Consider the following 16,007-nt stretch of genomic DNA (forward strand, 5'->3'; position numbering starts at 1 on the left):
GATCCAATAATCAGGTTGCTTTTACCTGAAATATCTCCAGAGACACAAAACTTCCCAGCTGGACACATGGCTCCCGTCACGCCATCATTGGGGTTGGAGATCTCTGCTCTAACCATGCACCAATACCCCGGCAGGCAAGATCCAGATGGTTCCAAAAGACCTTCCTCACCACAATAAAACCCAACAGGGCAGGGCTTACATTCAGCTGCAATAGAGACATAATATAACAGATTTCTACAAAATAGAAGTAAAAAAAACAAACGCAACTTTCAGATTTTGGTGTTTGTTTTGTTGAGCTGAATTTGTAATTTTACATTTTTTCTTATTAAAGAATGTAAAAAAATGCAAATCTATTTATGTTTTATGTAAAATGAGGACCTACCTAAACTATAGAATCAACTAGTATACAAGCAAACAGACCCTTGCACTATATAGATGACAGGTCTAAAGCTACGTACACACTTCCAATTATTATCGTCGGAAAACGAACGACGAACGTTCCTGCACGATATATATGAACGATCGTATAGCACCGATCCTGCACATAGAGGTAACGACACGATCGTTCGTAGATATTGTACACACAATAGATACGATCGTTTAAGCGATAGAGGAACTATGTGCACGACAGGAAAGTGAACGGACGTTCGTTCATCACGCATGCTCTGAACATGGATGATCAACGAACGACCGTACACACGAACGATGTTCAACGATCGTCGTCCAATCCGATCCGCCGGTCCGGTCGTTCGTTTCCAACGAGTTTCCTCGTTCGTCGGCGTCATTGGTTACTTTTTTACGAACGATTTTTTGCCCAATCGATCGTTCGTCGTTCGATTGGAACGATAAAAATTGGAAGTGTGTACGCACCTTAAAGGAGATACAGTCAGATTGTAAATGTGTGTTGTGAGCTCTACTATGGGAAGTAGATAAGATAAATGTTTATATGTTTGGGTTTGTACTTAAAGGGTATGTATATTCCAAATCCTGTTTTTTTGATAACTTAGGAATGGTTAATTCAATGTCCTGTCCTGAAGTCACATTGGGCAAAATCTAGCAAGAATACTCACTAAAAATATACGTGTTGTTTTAGTGACAACTGGTAAAATTTAAGTTATCCATCATTGTCTTCTTTCCAGTGTTTGTTGGCTTTACATATGCTTTAAAAAACTTGAAAACTTCCAAATACAACAGTGCAGGAGTTGGATTTGTTGCTGAATGGATGTTTATGGTATTATACAATGGATGATTTACTCATGATTTAATCATATTTGAGTAGGACATTGTCTAAACTGATTGATTAGTGAAAAGACTATACAGTTGTAGACCACTCTTCCTTTGAACTTTTATATTTAATAACTGAAATTGGACACGTGTATTGATTTTGCAGTTGCAAACCTATTAATATGTTCTGTCTTAAAGTGGAAAACTTTACTATTATTATTGGGTAACATGGGAGATTTAGGTAAGTGGGGTTTGCAGAAATGGACAGGTGATGTCCCTTCTGCAATAACTGTTCTTACCTGCCCGATTCCCACCAGCTCAGTGTTGGTTGAGTTGGTTGGAAAGATTCTCCTCAATTTGTACTAGTGACCAATGCCTTTGCAAAAAGTGAGGGAAAGTGTTCAATTTTAGAGTTGCCCTTAAAACAAAAGGTGAGGGTAAATCATTCAATGGTGGATAATTGTATTTTTTGGCTATACATAGTTTGGACATATGTCTCAAAATACAATTACAACTATTTGTTACTGTAATAGTGTATGGAGGTTTAAAGAACACAACTGGGAAAGACTAACCTTCTGCTCTCAGCTGTTTGTCTGGGCTGTAAGTACCACGGGGGCATTTCTGTATCCCTTCAGAGTCACTACCTGTGGGGCAAAAGTGACCAGCAGGACACGGCTGGGGGGTGACACTTCCACCCAGCTCTGTGGTGTTACAATAAAAACCAGTAGGGCAGATCTTACAGCTGGATTCTCCCTCCAAGTCCTGATAGAATCCTGTGCTCAATAAAACAAGAAACATAAAGTGAAGATTTAACCCATTATCACTAAATACTTGCTTTATTAAACCGGCAAAGGACAGTGTTTTCTGGTAGCTACAGATACAAATACACAGGACCCAGCTGTCATTTCAAGGCTGAATACTTCCCAATGGGCACATTCAAGTTCCGTCAAATGCTTGTCAGATTCTTGTATTATTTACATAGTAATTAGAACAACTTTTTTTTAGCATTCCCAAGGTATTTGAAATCCTTTTTCTGGCTCTCGAAACGCTCAGTAAAGATGCAAATGCGTACCTAGCACATCTCATCTTGTGGGAGAAGAACGTAATAGAAAGTAATAGAAAGTTATTTATGGTAAACACTTGTAAAAGTTATGGCTCCCAGGGAATGCTGGGAGGAAAACTACATTGGCTAATTAAATGCCTGTCAATGCTTAGCAAATATTGTTTTTTTCCAGTATAGACAACAGGTGACTGTTAAAAGCATTCATGACCATGTAGTACATAACATAATGCAGCCAGGAAAGACACTACTGAAATAATTGGCCTTACTCATTACCTTCTTACATGATATGATTTCCATGCTACAAGCTGAAACTAAAAACCTCATCTGTGGGTATCTATTTGTCTATTTATATTTGCTGTGGTTATAGGCTCACTGTTTCTTTTCAAGCAAGGAGGAGATTTACGGTACATACCCTTCCTACAGGGCAGGGGAACAGTGGCCCCTGAAAGACAATAGTGGCCTTTTGGGCATAGAGCTCCAGTACTGCCATCAGAAGGCGACTCCACAGATGCTCCCATCACACAATAGAACCCTGCAGAGCAATTCCCTGTAAAAAAGTGGGTAAACCATGGATTTTTATACCAAGCATACAGGTGACCAGTTTAAAGGACAATGAGAGACAATAATACCTGAGATGGATGACAAAGCTTCTCCCTTGCAGAATTTCCCTGGAGGGCAGGCCAGGCATGAATCAGGAGAGGACATCCCTGTGAGTGGCTGGAAACTGCCTGCAGGGCAAGGTGCAGGATGCTGACTACCAGCAGGGCAGAAATGCCCAGCTGGGCACAGGGCTCCACTTTCACCATCTATAGGGTTTGGCACACGTGCATTTAGGGTGCAGTAATGTCCTGGGATACACTTTCCTGAAGGAGTAGAAAGACCTGCAAAGGCAAACCACAACAAGACTAAAAGATTTGCATGGGAGAGTGAAAAAGCGAATCTATGATTGTATATACAGCATGCAAAAGTATTGTCAAAAATAACAATTTTTATCTACAAGGCTGGGTTGTGTTAACAAGGAACAAGGCTTCTGTTGCTCAACTAAAGTATACATCAATTGAGTTAAGGATATTTTGAACCTTCACTCAGCAAGCATTAACTTTAGAGATCAGTGAACTACTAATCTCATCACCCAAACCTGCACTTTATATTCATTTTAGTAAAATGTTTATTGTAAACAACCATGTGCAAACAACAATCCTGTTTATTTTTAGGTCCCTTGTAAATAAGAGATAGTTAAATTGAGACTGTGCCACTTTCTTTTTTTTTAAATAATATTTTTTATTAGTTTTTCGAGGGGAGATAATACAATATGCAGAACAGAACATAACAAATGCGGCATAGCAAACTAACCCAACTTTTATTTCTTTACATAGTTTTTTAAATGCATATATAGTTTACTAAACATAGAAAACGTTTGAATTAAAAAGAAAGGAGGATTCTTACTGAATTTAATGTATTCTTTTGACAATCTATTGTACTATTTGTGAAATGGTAAGATTCATGTACTAAATGAAGTCCAACATCTAGTTGAAAGCATTGTGTATTACAGTTGCTACAAAAATACATCTTTGGATTTGTTTTTTTTAATAAAGTACCATAAATGAAAAGATTTGTGAAAGGTAAAGAATAAACCTGCTACTATATAAAAGTATTGTACTATGAAAATCTGTTCCTGTACAATAAAAAAACTTTGTGTTATTAGTTACACCCATAAAAATCTACTAATACAGCTGGACTTCGTTTATTGTAGGTAGAACCTTTGCAGTTATTTGTGTTAATTACAATACTTAACTGTCATTCTGGTACATTTTTTGCTAATTGATTAATCACCATTAATTGTGGACATCACAATCTTCTGATATAGAATAGTTAATTGTGAAATAATCATCCCTGTTGACAAAACAAAAAAACACTACACAGTACAGAAAAATGTTGGCTGACTTTTTCCAAAGTAACAGGGCCCTGAAACTTTGATGTACAGAATTACCCATCTGTACAAGCACCATTAGGCATGGTAAGTCTTGCAGATTGAATCACTTAATATCATCAAGTCAATAAATGTATTTCACTTTATTACCATATAACAGATGACACTGATACTATTGCAAAACAGGCTGATTACACAATGACCGTACCTGGCCGGGCACAATACCAGCCTCCTGGGCATGGTGAACAACCTTCAACACTTATAAGTCCAGAATTATCGCTGAATGTGCCAGCTGGGCAGGGATTTTGATGCCCATACTTTGTTCCTTGTTTACAGTAATACCCAAGCGGGCATTCTTTGGGCATGGACATATTTGCTGAAAGATTGTCAGGAGCTTCACTTGCCAGCAAGCCACAGAATCTGTACAAAATAAATAAAATAATACAAAGCAGGATAAGTTAGTCAAAATGAACAAGACATAATTTCAATTTCTAATTTAAAAAGATTATATTAATCTCAATAATCTAATTACCATGTGTATGTTAGTACTATCACATCTTTTACCCTACTAGAACTGTTTGATTTTTGATTATTCATCATAATTTTTCCTGTAAAATGGTGCCCCAGATTTAATTCTAGCACTGCAAGGCAGGAGTGCTGGTGAACTAGCTGACACACGGCTTTGGTTCACTATATGCAAATTGGAAATTAAAAATCACACTATCCAGGATACAACAATGTAAAGGAGATTTGGGCAGTAATCAACTTTAACATTAAAAAGGACCAGGCTACTTACTTTCCTGGAGGACATATCTGGCACTGATTCTGACCCCTTTTATCCTGGTAATGTCCTGCAGAGCAGATTTTAGGTTCCGGACTGCCAGTGGGGCAATAATGGCCAATAGGACACAGATACTCTACAAGAAGAAAAGAAAACTTTTGTTTAATCCCCAACATACCACTTAGCTGCCAATAGTGAACAATGGACCTGATTTAATAAGGTTCTCCAAGGCTGAAGAGGATACACTTTCATCAGTGAAGCTGGGTGATCCAGGTTTGCTGGATCACCCAAGTTTACTGATGAAGGTGTATCTTCTACAGCCTTGGAGAGCTTTAATAAATCATGGCCAATGCTTTTGTGCAACATCTGAGAAGATGTACGTTGTCACAGCTTACATGAGACTGATGGCTTTCTACCTACCCCATGTAATGGGGATGGGTCAATCACTAGTTTTGTCACCAAGAGAAAACACAGCAAGCCAGATGCTCTTTCATAACTTCAAGTATGAAGATAAACACATGGGGACAGAAGGAAAATCCTCTTTCCCCTTTGAATGTTAACATCTCAGAGACAACAACTCAGATGTTACACTGTGATTTATTTTCCTAGACCTGGCAAATGATTTGAGTAGTGTGAGAGTAAAGGAAAAGTGGGTGTAAATTGTTAAGAGAGGAATTATAGCAAGCTTTCTCTTCTACCATGCAAAGAGAAAAACCCAGATTTCCTTTAATCTCACAAGAATGTACTGTGTGACTTTTCAGGAATACAGACATTATGACCTAAAGTAAAGAACATTAATGGTAAAACCAAAAGCCCAACAACTGATTACAATTAGTATTATAAGATTACCAATTATTATCAGAACACAAATGATCTAATAATAGGGATTGAGGTTTCTCTCCCCTAGGAACAGTTAAAGAGGTTTTTCTTTATCCCCTGATATAAAGCCCTTAGATTATCATTATATAACTGTTATATAACTGTTTTTCTTTGCATGGCTGATTTTAGATAAGGGATCAGACTCTTTGCACTACTCTGCTTTCCAATGAAAGTTAATGAGTTGAGGGGCTGTAAATCAGTTGAGTAAGAAAAAAGCATTTAATCCACTCTACACTATCCTGCTTTTCAATGGAAACTAATAGGTTGAGGAGCTGTAGCTCACTTAGGTATTCAATGACTTCCTGAGGAATCTCTTAAATGTAGTAAATTCTTACCTGGACTCTGTGGATAAACAGTTCCCAAAGGACAGTACCAACCCTCACTGCATTCAGCATCCGGGGCTCTGTTTCCCCATTGGGAGCAATAGAATCCAGCTGTACATGGGAGACATTCATGAGGAGACTGGGCGCCCGGTAAAGGAAGATATGTTCCTGTGGATTGGATTTATCAGTGTTACCGGTTATTTTATGATCTATACTGAATGTGCTTTGTTTTGTTTTGTTTTTTTTTCAATATTGCTGTGATATGTCACTTCTTCACCTGGTGGACACGGAGAAGGAGATGAGGATCCGGCAGCACAGTAGTGACCTGGAGGGCACACACCACCCCAATCTTTGTTTTGTGGGTTAGGGACAGAGGAACCTCCTGAACAGTAAAATCCAGCATCACATGGGCCTGATTCAGCAGACAACTCAGGGGTTGCACAGTATTTTCCTAAAGCACATATGGAGAAACAGAATAAGGGTATGAGGAGTGTATACAGTACAGTCTTACAATCTCCATATACTGACAAAACAGAGACGTAAAAAATGAGGGATATATATAGAACACAAACGAGACTATATATCTCTGGGGTGCAATAGGAAGTAGTGGTAAAGGTACATATTTGGAAAACAGAAAAGAAATGGAGGATGGATATGATGACAGCTGGGCCATACCTGGAGTGCAGGGAATGGGGTAGGATGAGCCCTCTGGGCAAAACGTTCCAACCGGGCACATGTCACCTTCTGCAAAGATTGTAGGTGAAGTTGTATGCCCTAAAACAACAATATGTAATATATATTAGGCATTTAAAGAAACTAATTCTGCTTTTTATGCATCTGTCTATAACCTTATGTTTTCAAAAGGAGCTTTCACAATGTATGTACTTACATCATTGCTACCAACTTTTCGAACCAAAATCAAAGAGCCCAGGATACGTTAATTGGTTATAAAATTAAAGAAATCGTTTTTAGTTAAAAAATTAGACAGCAAATGTACCGTTACCTGGAGACTCAGAGATGTGGGTGGGTTTATCAGAAACAGATCCTGCAGGGCAAAACCAGCCAGGGGCACAATATCCTTCTGGTTTCTCTAGTCCAGGTCTGGAACAAAACCTTCCAGGTGTGCAGGGCTGGCAGGTACCAACATTAGTAGCTCCCCGAATGCCACTGAATGTACCTGGAGGACATGGGTACTGGGCGTAATATTCTGTCGTCTTAGGGCAGTAATATCCTACAGAAAAATAACTGGATATGAACTCCTGCCTCCAAGTATCCCAAAACTTTTCTGTGTCTTACTCTATTCACCCAATTAGTTGCTTTGAAACTGCTAAGTGCATTTTAAGAAGTCAGTGATCTCCACAATATGTACTTTCATAGATATGTTCAGGCACACCGCCCAGCCCACAATAAACAGTCATTGCATGCAATGATTAAAGATTTTGTACCTTCAGGACATATGGTCATATTAGAGGACTGTGCAGCACAGTAATATCCCTCTGAACAGTCAGAACACCGGTACTGAGCTACAGATTGTGAAAATGTTCCTGGAGGACAAGGCTGAGGAATGTGGCTCCCCTTGGGACAGAAATGACCTGCTGGACAGGGGCCTCCACTGGTGGATCCCTAAAAAGGAGATGATTACTATAATATTTTATAGAAAATACAGCAGCCAGGTAATACATTTCCATCCAGTTAGGGACGATACCTCATGGGGACGAGATAACACAGAACCCAGCACACAGAAGTATCCTTCATCACAGAGGCCGCTTGGAATTGCCAGTCCAGGTCTGTCACAGAATTGTCCTACAAACAAAAGTAACAATATCCTTGTTATCAACTCGACTAAAAGAGATTTAAGCAAGCATTGCCAATAACCATTAGATAGAATGAGGCACCAGGATAAGTAACAGCTTTGGCTACCACATCTCTTTGTTGCACAAGGCAGGCAGATACACATCTTTGATGCTATTCCCCTAAATTATTTCAGAAGCACAAAGGTTACAGATGGACCCTATACACATCCATTGCGTCCTAAGTTCCTGCCTTGTGGGTGATCTGGCTCTGCCAATAACAACATTTCAAACAAAAATTATTACTTTACCTGGCTCACACAGAACACAAGCTTCAGGTCCAACATTCCCTTTTGTGTTACTATAGGAGCCGGCAGGACAAGGCAGAGGAGAAGCAGAGGCACTAGGGCAATAATGTCCCAAAGGACACACATCTCCCAAAATCCCTTGGTCTGGAGTTGGCGATTTTGCAGATCTGGTACAGTAATAACCTTCTGAGCAGGTTCCTGTCACATGTGTCTGTCCAGGTGTGTCACAGTAATGCCCTGGAACAAAACAATAACCTAAATACTTAAAAGTGATTCACTAAAAAAAAATCTGACATTCACTTATCTCTCCTGCTGCCCATGTCCTCTGTAAAGAAGAGAAACTGCTAGTTAAAAAATCAGCAGAATACGGCAGCGCTAATCCCTCACTGTGGTTCCTCCATTTGGTTAATAGTGACAATTGAATCTAATCACTGAGGAAGAAAGTGACGGGGAAACTGACATTTCCAAAGTGCTGAATTGGATTTTTCAGCCAGCGGTTTCTCTATTCTTTTACAAAAGAGTTTATTGACATGGATGATGCCCCTCAGTGAAATGAACATTTATTTTGAACATTATTTTATTGTAAAAGTCTCTATTCTACAATTGGCTCCTGAGCAATGGCCTGATTGTCAATTACATCAAAGAAAACTGAACTCTGCTGTACATTACCACTTGTATTTGGTCTCTCCAAGGATTACCTGGATCACATGGCAAGCAGTCCTCTAACAGATGACTCCCTTTGCGTGGATTATATGTACCTCTAGGACATGGAAACTGTTCAGAAAAAAGTGTCCCTGCAGGACAGAAGAATCCAGGAGGGCATTCTTTACCTTCCAGTGATGAGGTGTTCCGGGGACAGAAGAATCTGCAGCCAGTAAAGGGGCAAATCAGTCGTGACATAAATGCACAAAGCTGGTAAAAGAAAATGCAGAATGATCTGTTAAATCTCAGTAGTAGGAAGGAAATAGAGCTAATTCTTACCCTTCCAAGCAAGAAGTGCACATAACTTGTCTCTCTATTGGGCTGTATGTTCCTGCGGGACATGGCTGAGGAAAAACTGAGCCAGCAGGACAGAAATGACCTGAAACATTCACAAGGTTACTGGTAACTATTGATTTTATTATTTGTACTGACGTTGTAATTGCCAGTTCTTTACCTGGAGGACATGGGCCCCCTGTATAGCCCACAATGAGCGGCTGGGAAGAAGTGGAAGATGAAACACAATAGAAACCCTCATAGCACTGTCCAGTGGGTATCACCAGGCCAGGGGAATCACAAAAATGTCCAGGTGGGCATGGAGAACATTCAGACTATTAAAAAGAACAAAATGGTTACAAAAAATTCCTATTATGTGCTTTATTTTCTACAGATGTTGTGCACTGTATGATGATTCTGTGTGTGAAAAACACACATAGGTTTTGACAGTAAGAGCTGTCATACATAATCACTACCAATTACCTCTGAATGCAGCTTTGTCATTGAGCTGAAGGTGCCAGCTGGGCAAGGACTGGGAACAATGCTGCCTGATGTACAGTAGTGACCAGAAGGGCATGGACCAGCAAATCCTAAACACACAAAACATGAATACCAGTCTGTTAATCCATGTATGCAGCAGATAAGAAAATGCCAAAATAAATACAAAACTGGTGTGGCTTTCAGTTTTCTTGGATGCACGGTGAAAGGATTTGCCAGAAGCACAAGGGAAGTGTTATCCCTACTACCGTGTTTCCCCGAAAATAAGACCTACCCCGAAAATAAGACCTAGCACTTTTCCCCCAACCTGCCCTAATATAAGACCTACCCCGAAAATAAGACCTAGTAGAAAAAGAAAAAAAAAAAAAACACTCACCGAGCGGGAGACAGCGGGCGTACACACTCCGGAGCCGCACAAGCCGATGCTTGCCTTGTAGTTCCGGCTCCTGTCACAGGCGGAGTGATATTACATGCACGCCAGGAACTCGGCTCGCGTCTTCTGATAAGGTAAGTTTTTTATTTTAACCAGCACAATTACGGTATAAAAATAAAAATGTGAGCAATCATTGCCCCAGCCACATTTTGTGCTGATTTTAGGTTTGTAAGGACAAGCTGGCTGATTTAATACAGTAACAGTGCAAGAAGAGAAATGCTGAATTCAGTAACCAATACCGGTAGCAATGAATCAATGAAGAGTTTAATTTACAATTGGGTCACCATATAAAACTCTCAAATGTACATTGTTCTACATGAATATGGTAAGTGTTTTTTTTCATTAAAAAAAGTATATAAGACCTACCCTGAAAATAAGACCTAGTGTGTTTTTGGAAGCCCAAAAAAATATAAGACAGTGTCTTATTTTCGGGGAAACACGGTATGTACGACTTTGCTTTTATTATTTTAAAATATTTTTTAAAATATTTAAGGAATTTTTAAAATACATAATAATGTACTTAATTTACATGTATTTTTTTAAGTCCTAAAAAGTTGTGCCAGCCCCCCAACACACAGCATTAAAGTTGATTTTCAGGAAACATTATTTTCCTTTTAGCTTCAGAGAATATACCAGCGTTGGTGTTCTGTCTCCAAACTAATCTATGCTTGGATGGTGTTGTGTCTTCTAACCCACATATGCTGGCCACTCACACAATGCTGCCTTCATTGACATTTTGTGACTAGCCTTATCCGGGTATAATGTGCATTATTCATGCAGTACTAATGTTGGCAGACTGCAGAAATATAATGTCAGGTATTTTCCAAAGCAATTTAAAACCATTTTTCTAAGCTGAATGAAGAAATTCAACATTGAAATACTACATGGCAAAAGGAAACCACAACTATTCTCTACAAAGGTAATACTGTGATTGTGCAGTCAGGCAACAGGGCAGAAATTTTTTTTATATATTTGTTGTTTAGGATGACTTTACCTGACAGTTCCACTTCTGGATTTGGAATTTGGGATCCAACAATGCAGTAATAACCTGCTGAACAGTTCCCGCTGGCACTGGTGGCATTGTAGAACATGCAGTACTTGCCACCATCACACAATCTGCAGTCAGAAACACTTTCCAGGCCTGGCTCTGAGCTGTACGTTCCAGGAGGGCAAGCTGTCCAATTCAGACCTGTTCCCTGAGGACAGAAAAAACCTGCACAGGCCATTAGTAAAATACTTTATGCATGGGAGAGTAGCCAGTAATGTAATTACTGCAGAAAACCCACAATATATAGAAAATGTATAGAATATTCATGCACTTACCTCTAGGGCACAGTTGGGGGGTCATTTGTGGCAAACAGTATTTGCCAGCAGGGCAGACGTTACATACTGTTGCTCCATTCTGCAGTACATATGAGCCAGGTGGACATGGCACTGGACCGGCAGATCCAAGAGGACAGTAGTGACCAGGAGGGCACAGACCTCCAGATTGTCCATTGTAAGGAGTTGATGTTTCAGATCCACCAGAGCAATAATATCTAAAATACATGGATGTTCCAAAACTGATGAATATTTGGTATGCAATTTTCATCTAGAAAAGGAGTAGGTAGGTAAGGCACACAAGTACACTCAGCATCATAATGTGTTGACCAGACTAGCTAATCAGTACCTTTTTACATTAATTTTATTGCCAATTGGAAAATGAATGGGGAGACTGTTAGCTAATACACCTTTAGTTACGGGTTTTCACTTGGTTAGAAATAAACAAAACAGCATCAAAGCAGTTAAGAGTATGTACACCTAAGATAACAAGAAAATAAGCTTAACATACCCTGGGGAACACAGCCCTGAAGAGGTGACCAGACCACTAGTGTTGCAGTAATGTCCCCCTTGACAAGGTTGACATTCTGTTTTGCGGCTCAATCCTTCAGTATCTGACCAGGTGCCAGCTGGACATGGCAGTGGCAAATGCGTCCCTAGAAATGAATAATATGGATTACTATACATATTGTATTACTTGTGTTTGTGAGGGAGGATGGAGTGATGCTACAGTCTTTAAAATACCTTCAGAGCAATAATGCCCTCGTGGGCAGAGTTCACCAGTGACCCCATCTCGTGGGCATTCCTCCACAGCACCTCCTTTGCACCAGTATCCTGCTGAACAGTTCCCTACAAGAAACATTTTAAGCTTTGACATCTTTATAATATTATTAATGGTATCTGTTAATGTAAATCTAATTATCACACCTGTAGGTTCCACTTGTCCTGGGTATCTGCAGTATTTGCCAGATGGGCAGAGTACACACTCAGTGACATTAGAGACACCATGTCTTGGTCCATATGTTCCTGGAGGACAGCTATACTGAGTGCTGAATTGTGTTCCCGCAGGACAAAAATACCCTTCTGGGCATAAAAACAGTGTGAGGTCCCTGACAGGTACCTCTCTGTGTTCACAATAATACCCTGAAAAAGTTGGAAAGAAAATATAATTTTAGATTGAAAAAACACTGACCAGGACAGATGTAATACTGCAGGGAACTGAGCTACATAAGTGATAATAGCATGCATAATTTTAGTTTTTTATTGGATTACCTAATGTTTTTTATTGGCGAATGTTAAACATATGTAATCACATAGTGCTACTGTCATTGGGAGTTTGTCAGATATTAACTGTCCCCTCCCTGACAATATTGGCACCCATGACATGAATCTTATAATACATACCCGCCTTGCAGAGCTTGCACATGGCTTGTTTTTCTTCATTTTGGTAAAAGCCAGATTGACAAGGGATAGGTCTAGAACTTCCTTGTGGACAGTGATATCCTGGTGGGCATGGAAAGCTATCAGGCAAAGCCTGCCCTTCAGGACAGTAGTAACCTGTAAAGAGACAATTACACAAGGGCCTAACTATGTGTCAATGGTGCTTTCGATACATGCTATCTAATATTAGTCCAGCTGAGCTCTGTTAAGACCAGTTCATTAATATGGTTTCATTACTTTCCATATTTTCTCAAACGTTTGTTAATGGAAAGAGCAAAATAAATTAATGCATTGTGAGTCTTTAAAAGCAATCCAAAAAACTAAGAACAGGGACAGCCAACCATAAAGCAAAGGATAAAAACATTGCAGGAAAGGGAAAGAAGTCCCACAGCTGCCAGAAGGACCATGCAGACAAAGCCACCATCCACCAATACAGCCACATCTAAATAATAAAACTTGGTATGTATGAAACATCAGATGGCAACTTTAAAAACTGAAGACTTGTGACAGCAGATCCTGCAGTTCTATAGCAGGTATTTGGAAATGGATGTTAGAGGCAGCTGGTCCTTTTTTAACATAATATCTAATATTTCTGATGATGGCAATTTAACTGCAGACCCTGAATCTACAATGCTGTGTTCTTTATTTGAACGACGGAGAAAGATCTAGTAAAACATGAACATTAAAAAATTACAAAGATGCCATTGTCACATAAACAATGTTAATAACAAGAAGGAATATATTAACATAAGATGATGTTTTATTACACAAAAAATACATTTGGAACATTGAGGGTGCAAGATAAAAAGTAGGGATGAAAGTAAACTAAAAAAGAACGTATATAATATTATCTAATTGACATGAAAACGTTTCTCACCTTCTAAGCACTGCCCTGTGGGTGATGTGATGCCAGGACTCTGACAGTAATAGCCTGCAGGGCAAGGTTTGCATTGAGACACATTGCCTAAGCTGTAGTCCGCAGAAAAAGTGCCAGCTGGGCAAAGCTGTGGGTGATGAGAACCATTTGCTGAAAAGAAACAAAGAAAGAAGGTGAACAAGTAGACAATGACTGGTCAAAGGGCAATTAAATAATAATGACACTTGCTTTACTTACGGCAAAAGGTGCCAGGTGGGCAGATATTACCCCGAATGGAGTCTGTAGGCTTTGGAGTTGTGGCTCCATTTATACAGAAATAACCAGCAGCACATTCACCAGATGGTACCGCAAGACCTTAAACAATGCATAAAGCAGAGATGAAATATTAAGATGTTGCAGAGCAATGAACTAATGTCTGAGAGTGTGAGATTTTGTTTGGAAACCTTTTTTCACTAAAGATGCTCCACCCACTGCTAGGATGTTTTAAATATGCCATCACTATTAAGGCTTTAATACAATTATAAAAAAAATATATTCTTACCAAACTTGATTAAAGAGTGAAAGTACAAGTAAAAGGAAGTGGCGCCCCAACATATGAAAATTAGAGAATCCTTCAGAGCCTGATAATCCAACAACTTCATAATTCAGAGAGATATAGTTTCTTCATATTTTGTAAGAAAGCAGAAGCCATATTGCAGGCAACCATTGTTAGTAAGCACCCATGTATATCCTATAGGGTATAGTTTCATTACTAGCTGTCAGCGAGGAGCAGAAGCATGACAGCTGACAAAAACATGATCTTATTATGTCCTAATGATCCTATCACCAATTATCTGCCATTACCTTCCTTCTTCCTCTCCCTTTCACATTTAATTTTTTGTTTTGCATTTTGTAGATACCTGCGTTAGCTTAAATCACCCTCACACCTGGTTTTCTTGCCTGGGCAACTGTGAAATACCCTTGGGCTGCCACAGTCTCCTGTGATATCAATGATGCACATACTAAAAAGGATGCAGGGCAGTACAATACAAAATCCAGTGAGATTGCCAAAGTTTCTCAGATTTTGTGCATACTTGTCTTAGAATGTAATGGCTTGTGAACTGCTTGCCACAGCATCTTTACAAGATCTTATTTGGATCCAAGATAGCAGCAAGGAAGAGAAAAATCACCGAGAAAAAATTAGTTAAGAGGACTGGACTTATATTAATATATTCTTTGTCGTAGTGGCCTAATTAAATACCTGACATATAGGCTCTTTTAAGATTCCGGATTCAGAAAAAAAATGTTTTGCACATGAATTATACCTATCTCACCATGATCTAGACATCTGCTTAACCAGTGATTTCCCCTTAGGGGGTTTTACCAGATTTATAAATACCTACCAGCCTCCTCACAGTATAATCCTGGGGCACAGGAAATGGGTTCAGCGGTTCCTCCGGGACAATAAAAACCTGGGAGACACTTTCCCCCAGTGGAAGTGGCAGGACACAAGCAGTTAGCACTGGTGTAATTGTCCAGATCAAATGGTTGAGGGGTCCAAGCCGCCGAAACGCAAAACCAACCTAAACAAGTGGGAGAGAAAAATATCTATCAGTAAAAGGAAAAGAAAGGGCCGTATTCTTCTCTAATATGTGGTTATTCTTTTTTTATGTCAGCCCTATTATATCAGATATTCACAATTCAATGAAAATAATGGGCAAAGAGGGTATTTTTAGGCATGCAATAAATCATATTTACTCTAGGTAAGTAAAAAATCAAGAGTACAAAGAGCAATAATACCAAACAAAAATAGCAGTAACCCTATTCTTATTAAATAGTTCAGTATCATTCAGTGATCGCGAATGGTACCATTGTTTATGCCGTGTTTCGCCGGTTGGCTTCCTCAGGGGAATTAAAGACTTTTACAATTAATAAAATTGTAGCAAAGAGAAAAATATGTGATATTTTGGACTGGATCTACAGGGCTGAATACTTTTACACACCATCAACAAATTATCATTTATATAAATCTGTCAGGAAAGAAACAAGGATGCTGCCATTAATGCTTTTTTTTTCTTTCCCGTTACTTGTGTTGACTATGTTTTTTTATTATTATTTTTATGAGCGCCAGGAACAAAGTACACATATTGGGCAAGAAAACAGTATTTCCAAATAGAAGGTCAGCAA

At 39.2% G+C, this 16,007-nt stretch overlaps 1 protein-coding gene across 1 annotated transcript in view; it reads right to left on the bottom strand.

Moving 5' to 3' along the window:
• LOC140341158 (uncharacterized) overlaps positions 1–16,007 on the bottom strand; it is a 70,514-nt gene that overhangs the window by 21,043 nt on the left and 33,464 nt on the right. Inside the window, exons 30-55 of the mRNA XM_072426709.1 lie at positions 15,224–15,403; positions 14,079–14,195; positions 13,842–13,991; positions 12,929–13,081; positions 12,452–12,667; positions 12,269–12,373; positions 12,036–12,180; positions 11,528–11,742; positions 11,199–11,417; positions 9,757–9,863; positions 9,455–9,608; positions 9,280–9,379; positions 8,997–9,163; positions 8,302–8,535; positions 7,906–8,003; positions 7,646–7,823; positions 7,204–7,431; positions 6,876–6,974; positions 6,478–6,651; positions 6,213–6,368; positions 5,014–5,134; positions 4,426–4,637; positions 2,917–3,168; positions 2,700–2,834; positions 1,797–1,997; positions 26–205 (exon numbers count right to left, since the gene is read on the bottom strand). Of these exons, the coding sequence (XP_072282810.1) occupies positions 26–205; positions 1,797–1,997; positions 2,700–2,834; positions 2,917–3,168; positions 4,426–4,637; positions 5,014–5,134; positions 6,213–6,368; positions 6,478–6,651; positions 6,876–6,974; positions 7,204–7,431; positions 7,646–7,823; positions 7,906–8,003; positions 8,302–8,535; positions 8,997–9,163; positions 9,280–9,379; positions 9,455–9,608; positions 9,757–9,863; positions 11,199–11,417; positions 11,528–11,742; positions 12,036–12,180; positions 12,269–12,373; positions 12,452–12,667; positions 12,929–13,081; positions 13,842–13,991; positions 14,079–14,195; positions 15,224–15,403 (4,296 nt within the window). The remainder of the gene's footprint in view (positions 1–25; positions 206–1,796; positions 1,998–2,699; positions 2,835–2,916; positions 3,169–4,425; positions 4,638–5,013; positions 5,135–6,212; positions 6,369–6,477; positions 6,652–6,875; positions 6,975–7,203; positions 7,432–7,645; positions 7,824–7,905; positions 8,004–8,301; positions 8,536–8,996; positions 9,164–9,279; positions 9,380–9,454; positions 9,609–9,756; positions 9,864–11,198; positions 11,418–11,527; positions 11,743–12,035; positions 12,181–12,268; positions 12,374–12,451; positions 12,668–12,928; positions 13,082–13,841; positions 13,992–14,078; positions 14,196–15,223; positions 15,404–16,007) is intronic.

This window comes from Pyxicephalus adspersus, chromosome 11 (assembly GCF_032062135.1).
Source record: "Pyxicephalus adspersus chromosome 11, UCB_Pads_2.0, whole genome shotgun sequence".
Classification (NCBI taxonomy): Eukaryota; Metazoa; Chordata; class Amphibia; order Anura; family Pyxicephalidae; genus Pyxicephalus; species Pyxicephalus adspersus.